General features: G+C 38.0%; 1 protein-coding gene across 2 annotated transcripts in view; it reads right to left on the bottom strand.

The window, feature by feature from the left end:
* Nucleotides 1-19,234, bottom strand: part of YTHDF2 (YTH N6-methyladenosine RNA binding protein F2) — a 30,117-nt gene that overhangs the window by 4,214 nt on the left and 6,669 nt on the right. The window contains exon 5 of one of the 2 annotated variants that reach the window (XM_086331586.1): nucleotides 13,359-13,368. The exons of the other annotated variant lie outside the window; for it this stretch is intronic. Within the exon in view, the coding sequence (XP_086187712.1) occupies nucleotides 13,359-13,368 (10 nt within the window). The remainder of the gene's footprint in view (nucleotides 1-13,358; nucleotides 13,369-19,234) is intronic. 2 annotated transcript variants of the gene reach the window in all.

Genomic DNA, 19,234 nt, shown 5'->3' with positions numbered 1-19,234 from the left:
AATGACAATTTCTTTGTAATGCATCAAAAAAGAAAATGGACTGGTAGACAAAAAAAAAAAAACGGGGAATAATTCTGCCTACTATTTCTTATTTTAATATAATGTGGCCCCAAGAATACAAATAAACTTATATGCTCCAAAGCTAAATTAGAAAACCTAGACTCTGCCAAATCTGTTTTCCCCTAAGAAATACATTTATAGGAAATTCCCTGGTGATGCAAAGGTTAGGGCTCCATGCTTCCACTGCAAGGGGCACGGGTTCAATCCCTGGTTGAGGAACTAAAATCTCCATGTGCCCAGTGGCTTGGCAAATTACAACATTTAAAATATTTAGTGAAAAGAAATTCAAAACAGCACTGTGAAACTGCACTTATTATAAACAAAGTTTGTTTCTCTTTATATAATGTGATACTAAATCCACAAACACCTGTGTTCAACTTTGCCTCCAACAAAACTATTCCTGAATTTAACCACACAATTATACCAAGAGGGCAAATACCACCTGTGTCCTAATGTAAACCTGTGTGGCAGAAGGTTTACTTTAAATCAGGGGTCCTAAAACACCACCCCACCCCACCCCACAGTCTGTCAGGAACCATACTATACAGCAGGAGGTGAGCAGCTGTGGTAGGGCAGGGGCCAGGGTACGGGCAAAACCGAAACCACCCCCCACACCCACACTATGGAAAAATTGTTTTCCACAAAACTGATCTCTGGTGCCAAAAAGGTTGGGGATCACTGCTTTAAATTATGGAAATTTGATGCAAACAACAAATGGCATTAGCTGCCTTAATCTCCTAATCAACATCAAGAAAATATCACATTGATCTAATTCAGCAAGCTGATTAAACTGCTCTTCTACTTCCAAATACAATTTTGATGTGTACACAAATAAGCTTACATATTTACAAATAAATATCCATCTTCTCAGAAATTGTAAAGATAATTAAGCATTCACATCTTGAAAAGTAAAATGAATTTGGCACCAATAATAAAACTGTAAATGTAAATAATAATAAAACTGTAAATGATAAACATAATAAAACTGTAAATGATTGACAGGTTTTTAATATTGCTAGATATTTTAAACATTAAAAAAAAAAAAAAAAAACTAGGGGGAATTCCCCAGCAGTTCAGTAGTTAGGACTTCACACTTCCACTGCAGGGGACATGAGTTTGATCCCTGATCAAGTTTGATCCCTGGTCAGGGAACTAAGATCCCGCAAACCACAGAGCACAGCCAAAAAAGAAAATCAAAGCAAAACACAACAACAAAATCCCACAATTTGGCTAGAAACAGAAATGAATCAGATGACCCTGCTTGAAGGGCCCATGACTGCCCAAATCTATGATGATGTGAGCCATTACACAGCCTTAATGATAAGTGATCTGGTCCCATCACTTCATGGGAAATAGATGGGCAAACAGTGTAAACAGTGTCAGACTTTATCTTTTTGGGCTCCAAAATCACTGCAGATGGTGACTGCAGCCATGAAATTAAAAGACGCTTACTCCTTGGAAGGAAAGTTATGACCAACCTAGACAGCATATTCAAAAGCAGAGACATTACTTTGCCAACAAAGGTCCGTCTAGTCAAGGCTATGGTTTTTCCTGTGGTCATGTATGGATGTGAGAGTTGGACTGTGAAGAAGGCTGAGCGCCGAAGAATTGATGCTTTTGAACTGAGGTGTTGGAGAAGACTCTTGAGAGTCCCTTGGACTGCAAGGAGATCCAACCAGTCCATTCTGAAGGAGATCAGCCCTGGGATTTCTTTGGAAGGAATGATGCTAAAGCTGAAACTCCAGTACTTTGGCCACCTCATGGGAAGAGTTGACTCATTGGAAAAGACTCTGATGCTGGGAGGGATTGGGGGCAGGAGGAGAAAGGGACGACAGAGGATGAGATGGCTGGATGGCATCACTGACTCGATGGACGTGAGTTTGAGTAAGCTCCAGGAGTTGGTGATGGACAGGGAGGCCTGGCGTGCTGCGATTCAGGGGGTCGCAAAGAGTCGGACACGACTGAGCGACTGAACTGAACTGAATGATACGTGAACAACTATCTTAGTAATATCTTAACTGGGCAAGAATTTAGCAATGGATGCTAAATCTAAAGGGTGAATATTTGATGAGGAGCAAGATATTTATAGTCTCAAACTATTTTCCCACTTATTGAAAGGAAAACAGTACCTTTACAATGAAGAACCAAGTGAATACCTTAAGTGATCAAAGTAAACACTACCAATTATGGCATAAACAGACATCTTACGCCTCCTAATGTGATGCGCTGAGGACAGTCACTTATGTAGTATTCCTGTCAGAAAAGCATAATCTGATTATACACTGTGACGAAAGGAAACTTCAGACAAACCAAGGACGACATCTACAAAAACAGAATTCACATACTCTTCAGAAATATCATGTAAAAAACAAAAAGGGCGAATGGGTGGGATGCTGGTGTGTGATTACGTGTGTATAACTGCAGATTAAGAGACTAAAAAGACATAAAACTGAAAGGTCCTGTACTGGGCCCTGGACCACAAAAAAATTGCTACCAAGGACATTAAGACAACTGGTAAAAATATGAATACCATGTGTAGATTAGACAACAGTACTGCATCCATGTTAAATTTCTTGATTCTGAAAAACTGCACTGTGGTCATCAATGTATGCTCTTCTTTTTAGGAACTATACAGCAAAGTATTGAGGAGAAAAGGGAATTTTCTCCTTGGAATGCCTTGGAATTTACTTTCAAATGATCCACAAAAAAATTTCACACACATCTCCAAAGAGAATGATGAAACAAATCTAGCAGAATATTACACTGGTAAATCTGGGTAAAGACTATTTGGGAGTTCTTTGCACTGTCCTTTAAATTTCTCCAAATTTGAAATTATTTCAAGATAAAAAGCTAATAAAATGTGGGACAGTTCATTTAATTCTGCAAAAATTGACTGCATTAAAAAGCTATGTTTGGGGACTTCCCTGGCGGTCCAGTGGTTAAGGCTCTGCACGTCCAATGCAGGGAGTGTTAGTTCCATCTCTGGGCAGGGAACTAAGACCCCACATGCAGGTGTAGCCAAGAAGTTTATGTTTACCAACTCATGAAACTTTGAAATGTGTTTATTTCCTCTTATCTATACTAAAATCATCAAACATGAGAGTATTTTAGCAAACGAAAAAGAAACAAATCTGCCTATCAGCTTTTTACAAGTCTTTTAAAATGAGAAAAAATGACAGAAAAGATTCTAACACAAGGACCATTATTTTAACCATTTGAGACATTAAAACCTTTTAGGTTTCTATAAAATACTTCTCTTACAAAAGGTCTTTTCTTTTACTTGTTTGACTATTTCTTATTACTGCAGGAATTCCAATAAATTTATTGCTTTGACAATCTATGGTCAAGACTTCATTTATCAGATGTATTTATAACATTTCTAATCAACCAGTGCTACCATGGTAATATTTAATAAAGAAAAACCTGGGGGTGAGACAGAAGAATGATGATAGATATACAATAAAAGGAAAGAGCAGAACACATAAAAGCAAGCTGAGACATCCAAGGGGTCCAGGTCTCAGATGGAATTGCCATAAGCACAAAATGTACTTGTCTTGCTGGACACTCCAGCTTTTATACATGGAGATGCTACTGATCCACCAAAGCAGGGGAAGTGGTAAGGCATATTGGCTTTCCCCACAGTGGTATCATCTTGCAGCCTATATTTACCACATTTTTTAAACCTGGTGTCATATGCAAGGCAGCTATAGTGTGATCACTGGTAGGAACAGGCTGGAGTGGCCAGTCTAGGTTAAGCCCCTATATAAGATCCTCAAGCACAAACACAAAATTAATCATGAAGTCCTAGTTAAACAGAAAACAGACCAAATGCTAAAAGGAAGGAAGATGCATTCCCAGAGCTTTACAATACTGTGATGTAATAAAGAACAAAGGAAAATAGCAAAGCAAGATTTTACTGAATTCACACTGCATCACAAAATTCCCACTAGAACATTCACCTAATCTTTAAATCAGTTCACAATCCCATTGTTCATTGTTCAATAAAGGAAAAAATCTTATGAAATTAAATAAGATAAATTTAAAGATATTAACTAAGAATATATAAGCCAGGGCAAGAAGTTTCTAGGCCTCAATATCTGGTCTGTCACTTAAATAACTAGAGGTTAATACACCATCTATCCATCATATTTTAGTCTCTTCTCACCTTACATCTATGACTATAAAATACAAAAATTTATTTTTTTAGGAAAAAATTTTTATTTTTTTGTATTTCTTTTAGGAAATATCCTAAAAGCCACAAAGTGGCAATGTTACTTAAAGTCTGCACATTTTAAATCTCTTTCTGAAATTCTTTAAATCTGCTTAATTTTTCCTCTATTTAGCTTAATATCCTCTCTCATCTCTACTACCACTCCTCTCCCCACTTTTAAGTGGGCCACAAACACAGCAGGCACACACACATCTATTCATCAGATATAATTTTATTAACTTTAAAATCTGATGTCTATCCTCTGAAATAAAATTTACTTAACAGCCCTCAACTAAATCTTATGTCCCCATGGTCCTTGGTAGATAAGAACACACACTTCACAACCTCTGGCTGAAAATAAGAAAATGGTAGACAGTTTAACATGAGAAAATAAGATTATACTAAAATAACTTTCACTGTTTTATATGGTTTATGGAATAAATCTTTTTTTTTTTTTGGTCCCGCTTTGAGATTTGTGGGATCTTATTTCCCTGATGACCATGGATTGAACTCCTGCCCTCAGCAATGAAAGTGTAGAGTCCTAATCACCAGACTGCCAGGGAATTCCCTGAAAACAATCTTAATAATCCCTGATGTTGTTAATATATGCATTACGTGAATCTAAGGGCAGAAAGATCACAAGCTATATATAATTAATATTCTGCCTTCCCCATAATGAAGGAACAAAAATATCTTCCATCAATTCTCTAATTTAAAGCAGAGCTATAGTATTTTATTTAAAGTATCTTCTATCTTCTCCCTTTTGAGATTTTCTAGGTGCAGAAATGGACATTTAGTTGAAATAAACTTCTAGGAAATGACATAGGAGCACCAGGATGAAGTAAATGCATTTAACTATTAACTTTTCCTACCATCACACTTACAGAGTTAGTAGCTGAACTCCTATATACATTTCACCAAAAGGGTTAGAAGTAAAAGCCTGGATAATCTACTATTTTCAAGCCCTGAATAGTAAGTCTAACTAGTAACAGAACAAAGGGTAAGACAGATTACATTTTTTCAGTTATTCTTCAAAAATAACTGGCTCTCCAATAAGGAATACATTTGCACAAAAACTAATTTTACAATAAAATCAATTTCTGAAAACACTTCAGAATACAATTTAACAAATAAGGTTTTTTAATAACTTGTCAATCAAACCCCCCAGCTCCCAGCATTTGACAGTAAGTACAGAAAATGAAGCAATCACTGAACATGTTTCCCAGCTATTTGATAAATGACATAGCCTCCAGTTCGACCTTCAAAAATTTCCAGTGGAACCATCCTCGACACCTCCATGAATACCTCTCTAGTCCAAGCCACTGTGATCTCTCAATAGAACTTTGCTACAGACTCCTTTTAACTGATCTCTTTCAGTATTGTGCCCTCCTCAGTCTGTTCCAAGAATGGGGACCCAGCAGCATTATTAAGTACTGTATCAAAAGTTACCGAAGAATTTGATGTTTGACCCAAAATAAACACAAATGTATGTATATTTATGTGTGTATATATATATTTATATGCCTGAGATTATGGCTAATATTAATAAAAGACCTGTATGCAAATACTTCAGTCATATATATATATTTAATCCTAACAACTCAGTAAGATTCTCCCCCTATTTTCATAAAATACTAAGGCTCAAAAGGTTTACTTGCTCAAATCACTAAGAGGCAGAGAAGGCTCCTAGGCTTTTCACTACTATGTTAACAAAACCAGACTCTATGACTCATGCTCAATCAATAATACCAACCTAATGAACAATATATAAATATCTAAGTTTTTTAAAAGGCCCATTATACATAATATACTTCACAGAATCCCTTCCCACAACCCCCCAAAACTAATTACCTTTAAAAATCAGTTAACATCTTTGGACAACTTCAGGATGGATAGTGGCCACTAAATCTTATTCCTTTAAATTATCTAACAACTCTAAACAATTAAGGTGCTCATAAAAAGGAAAATACAATAAAATAAGGTAAAACTTAAAAACATTAAAGCCTCTCAGAAGTAGAAGCCTCTGAGGAGTAGATTACAGCATGAAGTTACACGCAGGATATTCAGTTACACTGCCACCTTTTAATGAACAATTACAGGCAATTCACTGGAGGCTCATAATATTGATAGCTGATGAAAAATACTACTCAAAAGACCCTTTCAGCCTTAAGGTAGGCCACAGTATAAAAAGGTATACAGCCAGGCTTACCAGACACATATAACTTCTAACATTGTTTCCAAACATGAAGTCTTGAGACTAGCAGGCAGAGACCGGGAAAACTTTAGGCCAAAGGAAGAAACTTCCAGGAAAAATAAGCATGAGGAATTTGAGGCGGGGGAAACACAAAAAACTACCTAATGACATTCATAATTTAAATACAAGGGAATCAACTATGGAGCTGAGAAAATGCAAATTCCAAAGCCTCAGCTTCAAAGGTGCTCACTTAGTAGGAGAGGAAGGACAAGAATCTGTCATATAGGTACTCTCAAATGGTAACTTGTAGGACTTCTTGCTTGGTGGTCCAGTGGTTAAGAATCTGCCTGCCAATGCAGGGGAGGTGGGTTTGATCCCAGAGCAACTAAGCCTGCGTGCCACAACTACTGAACTGGCGCCCTAGAGCCTATGTCTGCAGGAAACCTGCGTACAACTAGAGAAAGGCTACACACAGCAACAGCCAAAGATAAACAGTAAATAAAATTTCTAAAAACTAAAAAAAAAACAACCCAAAGAACCATTTATGTTCTCCCTTACTCCTGCTGTCTGTCATTAGCAGCAACTCTCAAAAGGTTAGGTAGATACAATTTGCTCCATTTTTATGCTTGTGATGAGGGAAGTTTTAAACCTAAGTGCTTAAATAAAGGTTTAAGTTTCAATTAATTATGCTCTCCTCATATAGGCAACAAAGAGGTGACTGGCTATAGGCATCAAGAGATAATAGATCATTGCTGTTAGCTACTTTACTTTAAATGATAAATGCGAAGATTCAGCAAGACCAAAGAACAAAAAGCTTTGGGGCACAACAAATTCCAGCTCTTTTACGACCTAGCCAGTGTCTTAAGAAAGTTATTCCTTTTTGAATCTCAATTCCCTAACTGTAAAATGAAAATAATCTTGGGGATTCCCCAGCATCCAATGGTTAAGAGGACTCTGTTTCCATTGCATGGCGCCCAGGTTCCACCCCTGGTGGGTGGATCCCCAGTCAGGATCCCCTCCCCTCCCTGAGCTTCATAGTGGGGCTAAAAAACAAAACAAAACAAAACAAAACAAAATCTTAACTATTCTACAGGATTGTTACAAGGCATGTGCAATAACATATGGAAAGTGCCTTATATAAACGTGCAAAATAATGGCTAAATATGGGTGAATATCTGAGGTGTTAAGGGGGAAAAAGCAGGATTAGATACTATATAGAATATGATAACTACATAAACCACTGAACTGTGCAGGAAAATCAGCCAAAATGATGCGTGGTTTTGTCAGAGCAGAGAAACTATGGGTCAGCTTTCATTTATATTTTCAGTGAAAAACAAATGCAATGGGAAATATGCAAATGTTAATATAAAACTGGCACCCAAATTTAACACAAATTAAAAATTCAGTATGCTATCCACACCAACTGCCAAAAAGGTCCACATGAAGACAAAAGCTTCTATATGTCTACCCTTTATAAATGACTTCATGTTTTACACAAGTTATCTGTCCAAAATTTTCAGCTTTGACACATGTAGCAGAGTATTAAATATCTTGTTTCATAAGAACCAACAGGTATTACAACAGCAGTAAATGCAAGAGTTGGAAAGAGCAACTGCCTGCTTCTTCCCTTCCCTGCCCCCCACATTCAACAGCTGAAACTTGAAGACTTAGCCATTTTCTTCCTTCATCTTTCTTTCCACATTCTTTTTCTATATACATGTCCTTCCAGACCCAACTCAACTCGTCTTCCATAAAAATGACGACCCTGGTCTTGCTATTCTTTTCTTCTGTACTTAGTTTCATACTGTAAACTTAGCACTTTAATACACAGTATCCAGCGATCAATGCAAAGAAATAGAGGAAAACAACAGAATGGAAAAGACTAGAGATCTCTTCAAGAAAATCAGAGATACCAAAGGAACATTTCATGCAAAGATGGGCTCGATAAAGGACAGAAATGGTATGGACCTAACAGAAGCTGAAGATATTAAGATGGCAAGAATACACAGAAGAACTGTACAAAAAAGATCTTCAGGACCCAGATAATCACAATGGTGTGATCACTGACCTAGAGCCAGACATCCTGGAATGGGAAGTCAAGTGGGCCTTAGGAAGCATCACTAAGAACAAAGCTAGTGGAGGTGATGGAATTCCAGTTGAGCTATTCCAAATTCTGAAAGATGATGCTGTGAAACTGCTGCACTCAATATGCCAGAAAATTTGGAAAACTCAGCAGTGGCCACAGGACTGGAAAAAGTCAGTTTTCATTCCAATCCCAAAGAAAGGCAATGCCAAAGAATGCTCAAACTACCACACAATTGCACTCATCTCACACGCTAGTAAAGTAATGCTCAAAATTCTCCAAGCCAGGCTTCAGCAATATGTGAACCGTGAACTTCCTGATGTTCAAGCTGGTTTTAGAAAAGAAAGAGGAACCAGAGATCAAATTGCCAACATCCACTGGATCATGGAAAAAGCAAGAGAGTTCCAGAAAAACATCTATTTCTGCTTTATTGACTATGCCAAAGCCTTTGACTGTGTGGATCACAATAAACAGTGGAAAATTCTGAAAGAGATGGGAATACCAGACCACCTGATCTGCCTCTTGAGAAACCTATATGCAGGTCAGGAAGCAACAGTTAGAACTGGACATGGAACAACAGACTGGTTCCAAATAGGAAAAGGAGTACGTCAAGGCTGTATATTGTCACCCTGCTTATTTAACTTCTATGCAGAGTACATCATGAGAAACGCTGGACTGGAAGAAACACAAACTGGAATCAAGATTGCCGGGAGAAATATCAATAACCTCAGATACACAGATGACACCACCCTTATGGCAGAAAAGTGAAGAGGAACTAAAAAGCCTCTTGACGAAGGTGAAAGAGCAGAGTGAAAAAGTTGGCTTAAAGCTCAACATTCAGAAAACGAAGATCATGGCATCTGGTCCCATCACTTCATGGGAAATAGATGGGCAAACAGTGGAAACAGTGTCAGACTTCATTTTTCAGGGCTCCAGAATCACTGCAGATGGTGACTGCAGCCATGAAATTAAAAGACGCTTACTCCTTGGAAGGAAAGTTATGACCAACCTAGATAGCATATTCAAAAGCAGACATTACTTTGCCAACAAAGGTTTGTCTAGTCAAGGCTATGGTTTTTCCTGTGGTCATGTATGGATGTGAGAGTTGGACTGTGAAGAAGGCTGAGCGCCGAAGAATTGATGCTTTTGAACTGTGGTGTTGGAGAAGACTCTTGAGAGTCCCTTGGACTGCAAGGAGATCCAACCAGTCCATTCTGAAGGAGATCAGCCCTGGGATTTCTTTGGAAGGAATGATGCTAAAGCTGAAACTCCAGTACTTTGGCCACCTCATGGGAAGAGTTGACTCATTGGAAAAGACTCTGATGCTGGGAGGGATTGGGGGCAGGAGGAGAAAGGGACGACAGAGGATGAGATGGCTGGATGGCATCACTGACTCGATGGACATGAGTCTGGGTGAACTCTGGGAGTTGGTGATGGACAGGGAGGCCTGGCGTGCTGTGATTCATGGGGTCGCAAAGAGTCGGACACGACTGAGCGACTGATCTGATCTGATCCTATACTGTTTCATCTAAGACACCTCCTCCAATACACACCATCTTATACTATTTTATCTGTTATCTCCTCCCTAGGGTTAACTGGAGTTAAATTAGTTCAATTAGGGATTGTTTATTCAGCAAGGGATGAGAAGTATTAGGGCAATATTTACTGAGCTAGCTGTCAGCTCCTGCAGGCTTGCAGAACTCAATGGTGAGGAGATCACATTTGCTTTCCCTAATTCAGGTAACAGAGCTTTTTCTCTTCTACAAGAAACTCCTAACTAGTGCAGGTGTCAGTCCTTATCATACAGTTTTTTAAGACAGTCAAAGCCAATACTGTAGCATCCCCAGCTTCTGTGAGATGTTTTCTTAATCCCTCCCTTTCTCCAAGGCTAAATAACCAATAGACCTAGATGAGATGCTGAAGCAGCAGATTCCTTTCGGTTCTTGTTTCAAAACAGATCACCCCAACTCCCAATTCCACCTCCTTGCAACCATTCATTCATTAAAAAAAAAATTCCTGTCCCATAGTGGGTTCCCAATTCTGCTTCACAGAGGAGGTACTTTGAAGATCACGCAGAGGGGGAAAAAACACTGAGCATGTTAAGAATCCTCCTGTAAAGCAGGCGACCTGGGTTCAATCCCTGGGTTGGAAAGACTCCTGGAGGAGGGCATGACAACCCACTCCAGGATTCTTGTCTGGACAATGCCCAGGGACAGAGGAGCCCATAGGATTGCAAAGAGATAGACACAACTGAAGCAACTTAGCACAGCACACATGTGAAATTAGCCATTCATGGGGTTCTGAGCAAGTGTTTGGAGCAGAAAAAAAAAATTGCGAAGTTAAAAAGTCTTAAAACTTATAGGACTAACCTTTACTTCTGGTAGATAAGCAAAATGGTTCACATCTCAGTAATTCTTGGTTTATACTACTCAGAGTAAATACAAATAGTAAATGATTCTAAAATTGTTAACCACTCCTTGTCCCAAACTATTCAGGTTTGGAAAAATGGCCCCCTCTAGATCAATCTTTACCCCTATCCAAAACAGAATACCGGACTTCCCTAGTGGTACAGTGGAGAAGAACCCACCTGCCAATGCAGGGGACACAGGTTCCATCCCTGGTCCGGGAAGATTCCACATGCCTCAGAGCAACTAAACCTTGTGCGCCCCAACTATAGGGCCTAGGGAAGCAACTACTGAAGCCCGAGCACCTAGACCCTGTGCTCTGCAGCAAGAGAAGCCACCGCGATGAGAAGCTATCGCAACACAACTAGAGAGCAGCCCCGCCCACTGCAACTAGAAAAAGCCCACCACACAACCAAGCAAGACCCAGCACATAAATAAATATAAAAAAGAAAAAAGAACCAGAATACTGACATTTTCAATACTCAACTGTATTTCAGAAACTGTTACATGGTCTAATTCACCAAAACAGCCAATACTAACTAAACAGAAGCTGGTCTTACTTCATTACATCTCTTTAAGACTTGGTTGGAATAGACAGCTTGGAAAACTTAGCAGGTTGGGAAGGGTTAGAAAACTATAGAAACAACAGCAGAGTCTGTTGAATAATGTGTGGAAGACAAAACCTTCAAACCCTTAACCAAGCACTCTCATGTTACTTTTATTCAGATAGTTGCAGTCATCTGCTACCTCTCTGCAGTCTCTGAATAAGTTGATTATACCCCACTGTTTGAAATTCTACTCAAGATATAGCCCTTTCCTGGTTCTCTTTAAAACTCAAACTACTCCCTCTCAATCTCTCTCACTTGCTCCCTCTTTAATTCATCCTTTAAATTGTGTTACTGCTGGGGGTTCTTTCTTTGGCCCTCTTCTCTCACTGGACGTTGGCTCTGGAACCACAATAAGTAGAACATCAGCTCTGCTTTCTTAGTTTGGGTAACTGTGCAGAGGTATTTACTCTTTAGAGTTCTCTAGTCTTCATCTGTAAAACTGAGGTAAGTTGTATCTATACCACAATGATAGAATTAAATGAAAACATACATAAAAATATGTATTCAGGACAGCTGCATACTATAGACACTATAGAACATATAATTTCGGCCATTATTTTTATTACCAATATTCTTAAAAAATCTTAAACTCATCCATGCCTTTACCTACACTGAGGGCTGAAAACTTCCAAATTTCTATCAACAGACCTCTCTCGTGAGCCCAAGATCCTACCATCAACTGATTGTACCACAGGTACCCCTAATACTATTTCCAAAAGCCAACATATCTTCAAACCCTAACCTGCTGCTCATAGTACTTTCTAAGTTTTTTTTTTTAATAACTATCAGCAAATGTTTCTATCACATTTCCCCATTCCCACTATCTTGATTCAGGCTCTCAGTGTCTTTCTCCCAACTATTGTAAAAAACTCTCACTTGGCCTCTGAGTCACCTCTACCTCTCTCTATTCATTTAACAGATGATTTTAGTTGCATTGCTAACCTGAGTTTCCAATTTCCTACCTATAAATTTTGTGTCTGAGAGTTGGTGCGGGGATTAAAGTAAACTATGAAAGTGCCTAACAAAGTTAGTGCCCATTACTGACTTAAGACAACTGAAATGAAGACGTATGTCAAGACTTCACTGGCTCATCAATCTGAACAACTTCCTTGCTAAACTGGATAATGATTCTCAAATTGTGGAAGACTAATTCCTCAAATTTTGTGTTATTCAAAATATGTTAGGATAGAGACATAAGTGTGCTTAATCTGCATTAAGGGAGCTTCCTGGTAGTCCAGTGGTTAGGACTCCGCACTTTCACTGCAGGGAACATGAATTTGATCCTGAATGCCTCACGGCAAATCTGCATTATTTTCTCTATCACTTTTAAGTCTAGACAATCAACAAAAATCAAGTTCTGATTTGTATACAGCATTTGCCAATTTCTGTAGTGTCAATAACATAGCTGACCTCAAACTAAAAATGGGCTATCTGTAGGGCTAAGAGACATGCAATTGCAGTGTATTATATTGATACAGACATAACTTCAAGATTGATTAATTTAAATATTATGGTTTAATGGTAATAACAGTATTCTAAATTTATGTAGTTTAATTTACATTTCAAATTGTAGTTTATAATGTAATTAAACATAAATAGAAATCTAAAACACCTATTAATACAATGTATTTAATTTTTAAATTCATATAATTTGTTTAATGATTGTATTTAACTGGCTTGCTAAAATTCTTGAAACCTAAACAGCTGCCTCACAATGAGCAAGCTCAAGCACATTATTGGACTTGGACACTGAAATACCAACTCCACCACTTGTACCTATGAGATCTCTATACAGAACCTCTTTGAGCCTGCTTCCTCATCTAAAATATGAGAATGATATACTAGATGGGAAAGCTAAACTTTTATGTGCAACAAGTTCCAAGCACTGTGCTATCATTAAGTGCTTATTACCCCCTTACTCATTCTATTTGATACAGACCAAATGCTGTTTCCTCCATGAAGCCTTTCTTAATTTCCCCAAACTTACCACTTCTCCAGAAAGCCAAACTATTTCTTCATCCCTCTGTTACAGCTCTTATCTCATATTTTATCCATTTTGTTGTACACTTAACAACACTATTTGGTCCTAAGACAAAGATGGTGCCTTGTTTATCTGTTCTATCCCAGCAATTAACACAAACACATTTGTTGAAAGATAGATACAAACAAAGGGCATGCTTCAAAAAGTTCCAAATTCAGCGTCACCTATCCTCTTTTGGTCCTCCTTTAAGAAGGCTACAGAGAGGCATTTAATCTATCCACAAAGCAAGGAAGGTGAGTAATACAAATAGAATTCCCTCAATCCTATTAGCAAAAAGACAAGTAAATTTATCTGCAAGACAGAAAACATAGACTGCCTTAGAATTTTACAAAACATTCAAGTTTGCCATCCTGATTAAAACAGGATGCCCACTCACTAGTTCTGAAGAAGTAATTTAAAAAAACAGGAGTGGGATATTGTTAAATGGAAAGAACAATACTCCCTGGTTATTTATTTCTTAAAGATTTAATAAAACAATACATGTAGCTAAAGTGATGGCTTTTTCCTTTCTGATTTTTGCATCACCAAAACTTTGATATTTTAAATTTTTTTCTGAAGTTGAAAATGAAGTCAATATTTGTAAACAAGGAACTGAATGTCCAAGTTAAAGGGTGAGGGGGGAAAATGAGAGCTGAAAGAAAAAAAAAAACAAAAACAACTTCCTTATAAAGAGAAATATTACTTGTGCCAACACTACAGTAAACCTAGATTTTTTTTTCTTTAAAAAGGAAACAATTATGTGGTAATCACCTCTGTTTCTTTGCTAAGTCTTTATTACATTTTAGATAAGCTTTTCATTAACACACAATAAATATATTAATAACTACCCAGACACCTAATCTATACTAAGATCCACTGAGAATTCACAAATCCTTTCTGTCATCTATCTTCTTCTAGCCTCAAGCCCTTTTTTATATTTTATATGTAGTTAAGTATTTAAGTCAGAAATTATAGAACACAAACAAAAATAAGGTCTTCCAAAAAAGACCTCTTTTGTATCATCAATTCCTCTCCATGAACCTCAAATGTTATCAAGCCACCTAACTCTCTCTTCCTGGAGAAGGAAATGGCAACCCACTCCAGTATTCTTGCCTGGAGAGGAGCCGCCTGGCAGGCTACAGTCCATGGGATTGCAAGAGTTGGACAGGAGTAAGCCACTGGGGAGAGAGAGAGAACCCTCTCTTAACCCTCAATTTCTCTGATCTAAACTACCCCATATGTGAATCTTCTTTACAATTTATCTAATAAAAGTCCTTTGGGTCTTTTCTTCAAACCTTCCTGTGACTAAGACTTCATTTTTAGAAAAGTTCTCTCTTTTATTTACAAAAATTTTCCTCCCTATAACCTCTATCCATTGATTCTAGTGCTGTCACTGACATGAAGAATAAACCTACCAGAGTTTTTAAAAAGTTATATTCCCCTTCTAAATCACCTCTACTAAGCTAAACACTATGATGAGAAATAAGACATAAGATAACATGTCTAAAACACACTGTGAGAAAAAGTGAGCTGAGAAGTGAGCTGTATACATACAGTAATAGTACAGGTCCACCTTTACTTCTACAAGTTTCCCACTGCCTTTCATGTGAAGGTTACATCAGGGACCTCCTCCAACCTGATTCAAATTAGACCCTACCCTTCATACCTGTTTTTTTAAGCCAACTTTGTATCTGTCTCAGTAGATTCCTTCTACATCCAACTAAATGCAAATCAACTCCCTTTTCCTCAACTGATCTCCAAACTTCCTTACGAGAAACACATCTGACAATCTCCAATTAGACTTCTTCTTGAACTATACAAGAATTCCTATTCCAAATTATCTATACAGACTTGAGCTGTTCTGAAACTATGTTCACTCTTTTCAAAACATCTCTGGCTATCCTCTACGTATCTTTTAAGGCACAGCTCAGAGATCACTTCTTCAAGGATTCTTCTATGATCAACCAACCCACACCCCAAACTGGGTTAGGCAATCTTCAAGCTTGCAAACTGGCACTCTGTGCATACCTTGAGAAAACACTTTCCATTTTGTACTGTTACGTGTCACTAATGTAAGGCTCCCTGACAAGACTCCTCCGATTTTTCTGTAAAGTCTAACACATTGTAAAATTGTTCAAAGAAAAGATAAATAACTTCATCTCAATTCTTACACACCATAATAAATTTTCATTACATCCAAACACAATTAAGTCTCCATTTTTAAGTCCTCTGCTTAAAAATTTGAATCCTAGGGAGGAGGGTTCAGGATGGGGAACACATGTATGCCTGTGGCGGATTCATTTCAATATATGGCAGAACCAGTACAATATTGTAAAGTTTAAAAATAAAATAAAATTTAAAAAATAATAATAAATAAATAAAATTTAAAAAAAAAGAAAAAGAAAATTTGAATCCTAGAGGTAAAGAAATCCTACTATTCTCACTTACTAGTAATGGAATTTTTTAATATTAAAAAAAAATTTTTTTAAACCTTAAGCCGTTGTCATTATAATCACATTTTCTCTAGATCTGTCTCTCCTAAATTCCCCTGAGCTTTCCAGTTAAACAACTGGATAAACCCTTACCCAGGTAATCTGGCTGAGTCTAATGTTGGGCTAGGCTTTAAGAGAATTACACAGCCCTTAGTCCCCTCTACTAGACTATCATATTTGTTGTTATTGTTTAGTCGCTAAGTCATGTCCAACTCTTTGTGACCCCACGGACTGTAGCCCACCAGGCTCTTCTGTCCATGGGATTTCCTACGCAAGAACGCTGGAGTGAGCTGCCATTCCCTTCTACAAGGGAATCTTCTCGACCCAGGGTTCAACCCCACATCTCCTGCATTGACAGGCGGATTCTTTACCACTGAGCCACCAAAAAAGCCTATCTTATTTTTGCCTAAAGTTAAAAGGCTAGAAAGATAAAACCAAGCCAACTATTTTATGAGGTTTATAAACAAAGTCATCACTAATGCAAGGAGCAACTGTCCCTCTATCCCAGACTACTCCGAAGTTGAGATAGAGGGAAAAATTGACTGTCGCTGCCTTTTGAATATCTGACAGAGCTCTCTCAACAAAAAAAATTTTAAGAAAAAGGCTCATGGCAATGTATAGCACAGCCAAGATCTTCAAAAAGCATGTACTTTGACCCAGCACTTAAGGATAGGTGTGAATCAATATTTATATCTTAGAACGTTACAGTGAGTGAGTGAAAGCCACTCAGTCATGTCCGAGTCTTTGCAACACCATGGACTATACAGTCCATGGAATTCTCCAGCTCAGAATACTGAAGTGGTAGGTAGCCTTTCCCTTCTCCAGGGGATCTTCCCAACCCAGGGCTCGAACCCAGGTTTCCCATATTGCAGGCGGATTCTTTACCAGCTGAGCCACAAGGGAAGCCCAAGAATACTGGAATGAGTAGCCTACCCCTTCTCCAGAGGATCTTCCAGACCCAGGAATTGAACCGGGGTTTCCGGCACTGCAGGCGGATTCTTTACCAAGTGAGCTATCAGGGAAGCCCCTTAGCATGTTTACAACAGTGTTATTTTAGCCGGGAAAAAAGTATAAAGAAGCTGACATACTCAACAGGGACTGGCGAATTACAATAAACCTTTGATAGAATACTATGAAGCCTTCAAAAGTGATGTCACAGAAGAAATATTTAACAATTAGGGGCAAGTTCTAAACAAATGCAGAGGGGCAAGTTCTAAACAAATGCAGAAAGAGTTTACAAAACAGTATCCGAGGAAAGTAAACCACATACCAGAAGTCACTAAAATTTGCTGGAAGCATCAAGCCAGACAGCTAAGAGATTCGAGCCAGATAGATCTTGAAAAGATTTTATGATATTGAATTAGATCATGTGACAGAACAAGGCAAAAATGGGTGTAGTTCTGCTTCACTGTGTTCTGCCAAGAAACATGCCCAATCACAGAACTTTAGAACAGCTGTGACATCATTTTTAGGATGAAGTATTAAGTACTTCCCTACTGACTGAGTTACCATTTGGTCAAAAGATCTTTTGCAATCTTGTAAATAATACCAAGGCAGACACACAAACACCCCACTTAAGGGAGTGTACTGCTTCAATGAGCTATCAGTCCCATTCTCATGAAACTTGTTTTATCTTGGAAGCCTAACAGACTAAAAAGTACAGTTTACAGTCAGTTATGTAAGCATGTTAAAGAGTAACAGTGGGCAACACTGGAGTAAGGCAATACTGACTGAAAGCGTAACTGGATTCGGAAGCAATTGTAGGGACCTTCCTGAAACCTCAGCAAGTTTTTCTTACAGAAAGTAAACTAAAAAGTAATCTGACACAAGTATAATAGCTTTTATTTTTATTTTTGGTGATTAGTTCACCTGAGAACAATTAGGATACTCATTCATCAAAAGTCTTTATGGAAGATCTATCAGTTACCTTAACAAAGACCTTAGCTTCATTACTACACTCACTCTTTGAAAATACAAGGCTGGTCAATGTATCTTACACCTTCTTATGAAGTTTTATCATTCACTGAACCACTCAAGTGAATTTAATACTTGATAAAGACTGAACATAAGTTAACAATCCTCAAACTTGCTACTTCAATTTTAAACAGCTTCCCCACTAGTTCTAATATACACAGAATGATCTTAACAGTTACGCTGTACATTCCAAAAAATAGTCCTGTCTTTGCCTTCTTACTTTTAAAACCACAAAATGTAGAACAGAACTTTGCAGATGAAAGCAAGTAGGTTCTTAATATATAAGACACTATGCATGTTCCAAGAGATTAAACCAAGCACCTGGATGCCCCTCACACACATTAATAATCTGCTCTGCCATTACATGATGCCCCAAAAGCCACAGTCTCCTCTCTTGTTCCTCCAGAAAGAGAAGCCTGTGCAGACATACTTAGAGCCTTTCACAAGTTTGGCAAAAATAATCAACTATCTTTTTTCTACAAGATTACAGAGAATTTTAAGTTAAATTATTAAAACTCTAGGAAAGGAGCAAGTTTTTTCTGACAGCCAACTTTTCAGTAATCTGGCTCTATCTCCACAATACTTCAGCATCACTGACAAGTATATCTTTATTTCTTATTTGTCTGTATATATAGGAAGAAAAAAGTCAACCATCCTGTTTTAGGCAACTACAGACCTCTGATTCTGTACTATGGAGGTGGAGAATCTACCTGAGCAAAGTTATTCCTTTGAGCAGTCCTCCTTTACAGAGGCAAAAGAAGTGCCTCAGGTCCTAGATCAAGTACAGAAGATCCCTATGAATTAATGACCAATTCAAGGAGAATATATTTACATAACCGTTGCTGCTGCTAAGTCGCTTCAGTTGTGTCCAACTGTGTGTGACCCCATTGACGGCAGCCCACCAGGCTCCTCCATCCATGGGATTTTCCAGGCAAGAGTACTGGAGTGGGGTGCCACTGCCTTCTCCATGTAACTGTCAAGTTTTGTTTATTTTACATTTGAAACTAACCACTCAGGATTCTATCATTAATGCAAAAAATTTTAAAGTATTATCTCCTTGCCATTATCTTTTCACCTACTTTCTACATTTAAATATGTTTAAGTTCTGGATAATACATGATCTGCCCTGACCAGTATTTTATCATTCGTTTACGGTCCTTACACACTCAATGCACAGGACCAACTCTT

The sequence above is a fragment of the Bos grunniens genome, chromosome 2, assembly GCF_055505025.1.
Source record: "Bos grunniens cultivar Pamir isolate PY7600 chromosome 2, Bosgru_T2T1.0, whole genome shotgun sequence".
Lineage (NCBI taxonomy): Eukaryota > Metazoa > Chordata > Mammalia > Artiodactyla > Bovidae > Bos > Bos grunniens.
Note: the sequence above shows the minus strand (reverse complement) of the source record. Positions and strands in the feature narration are given on the sequence as shown.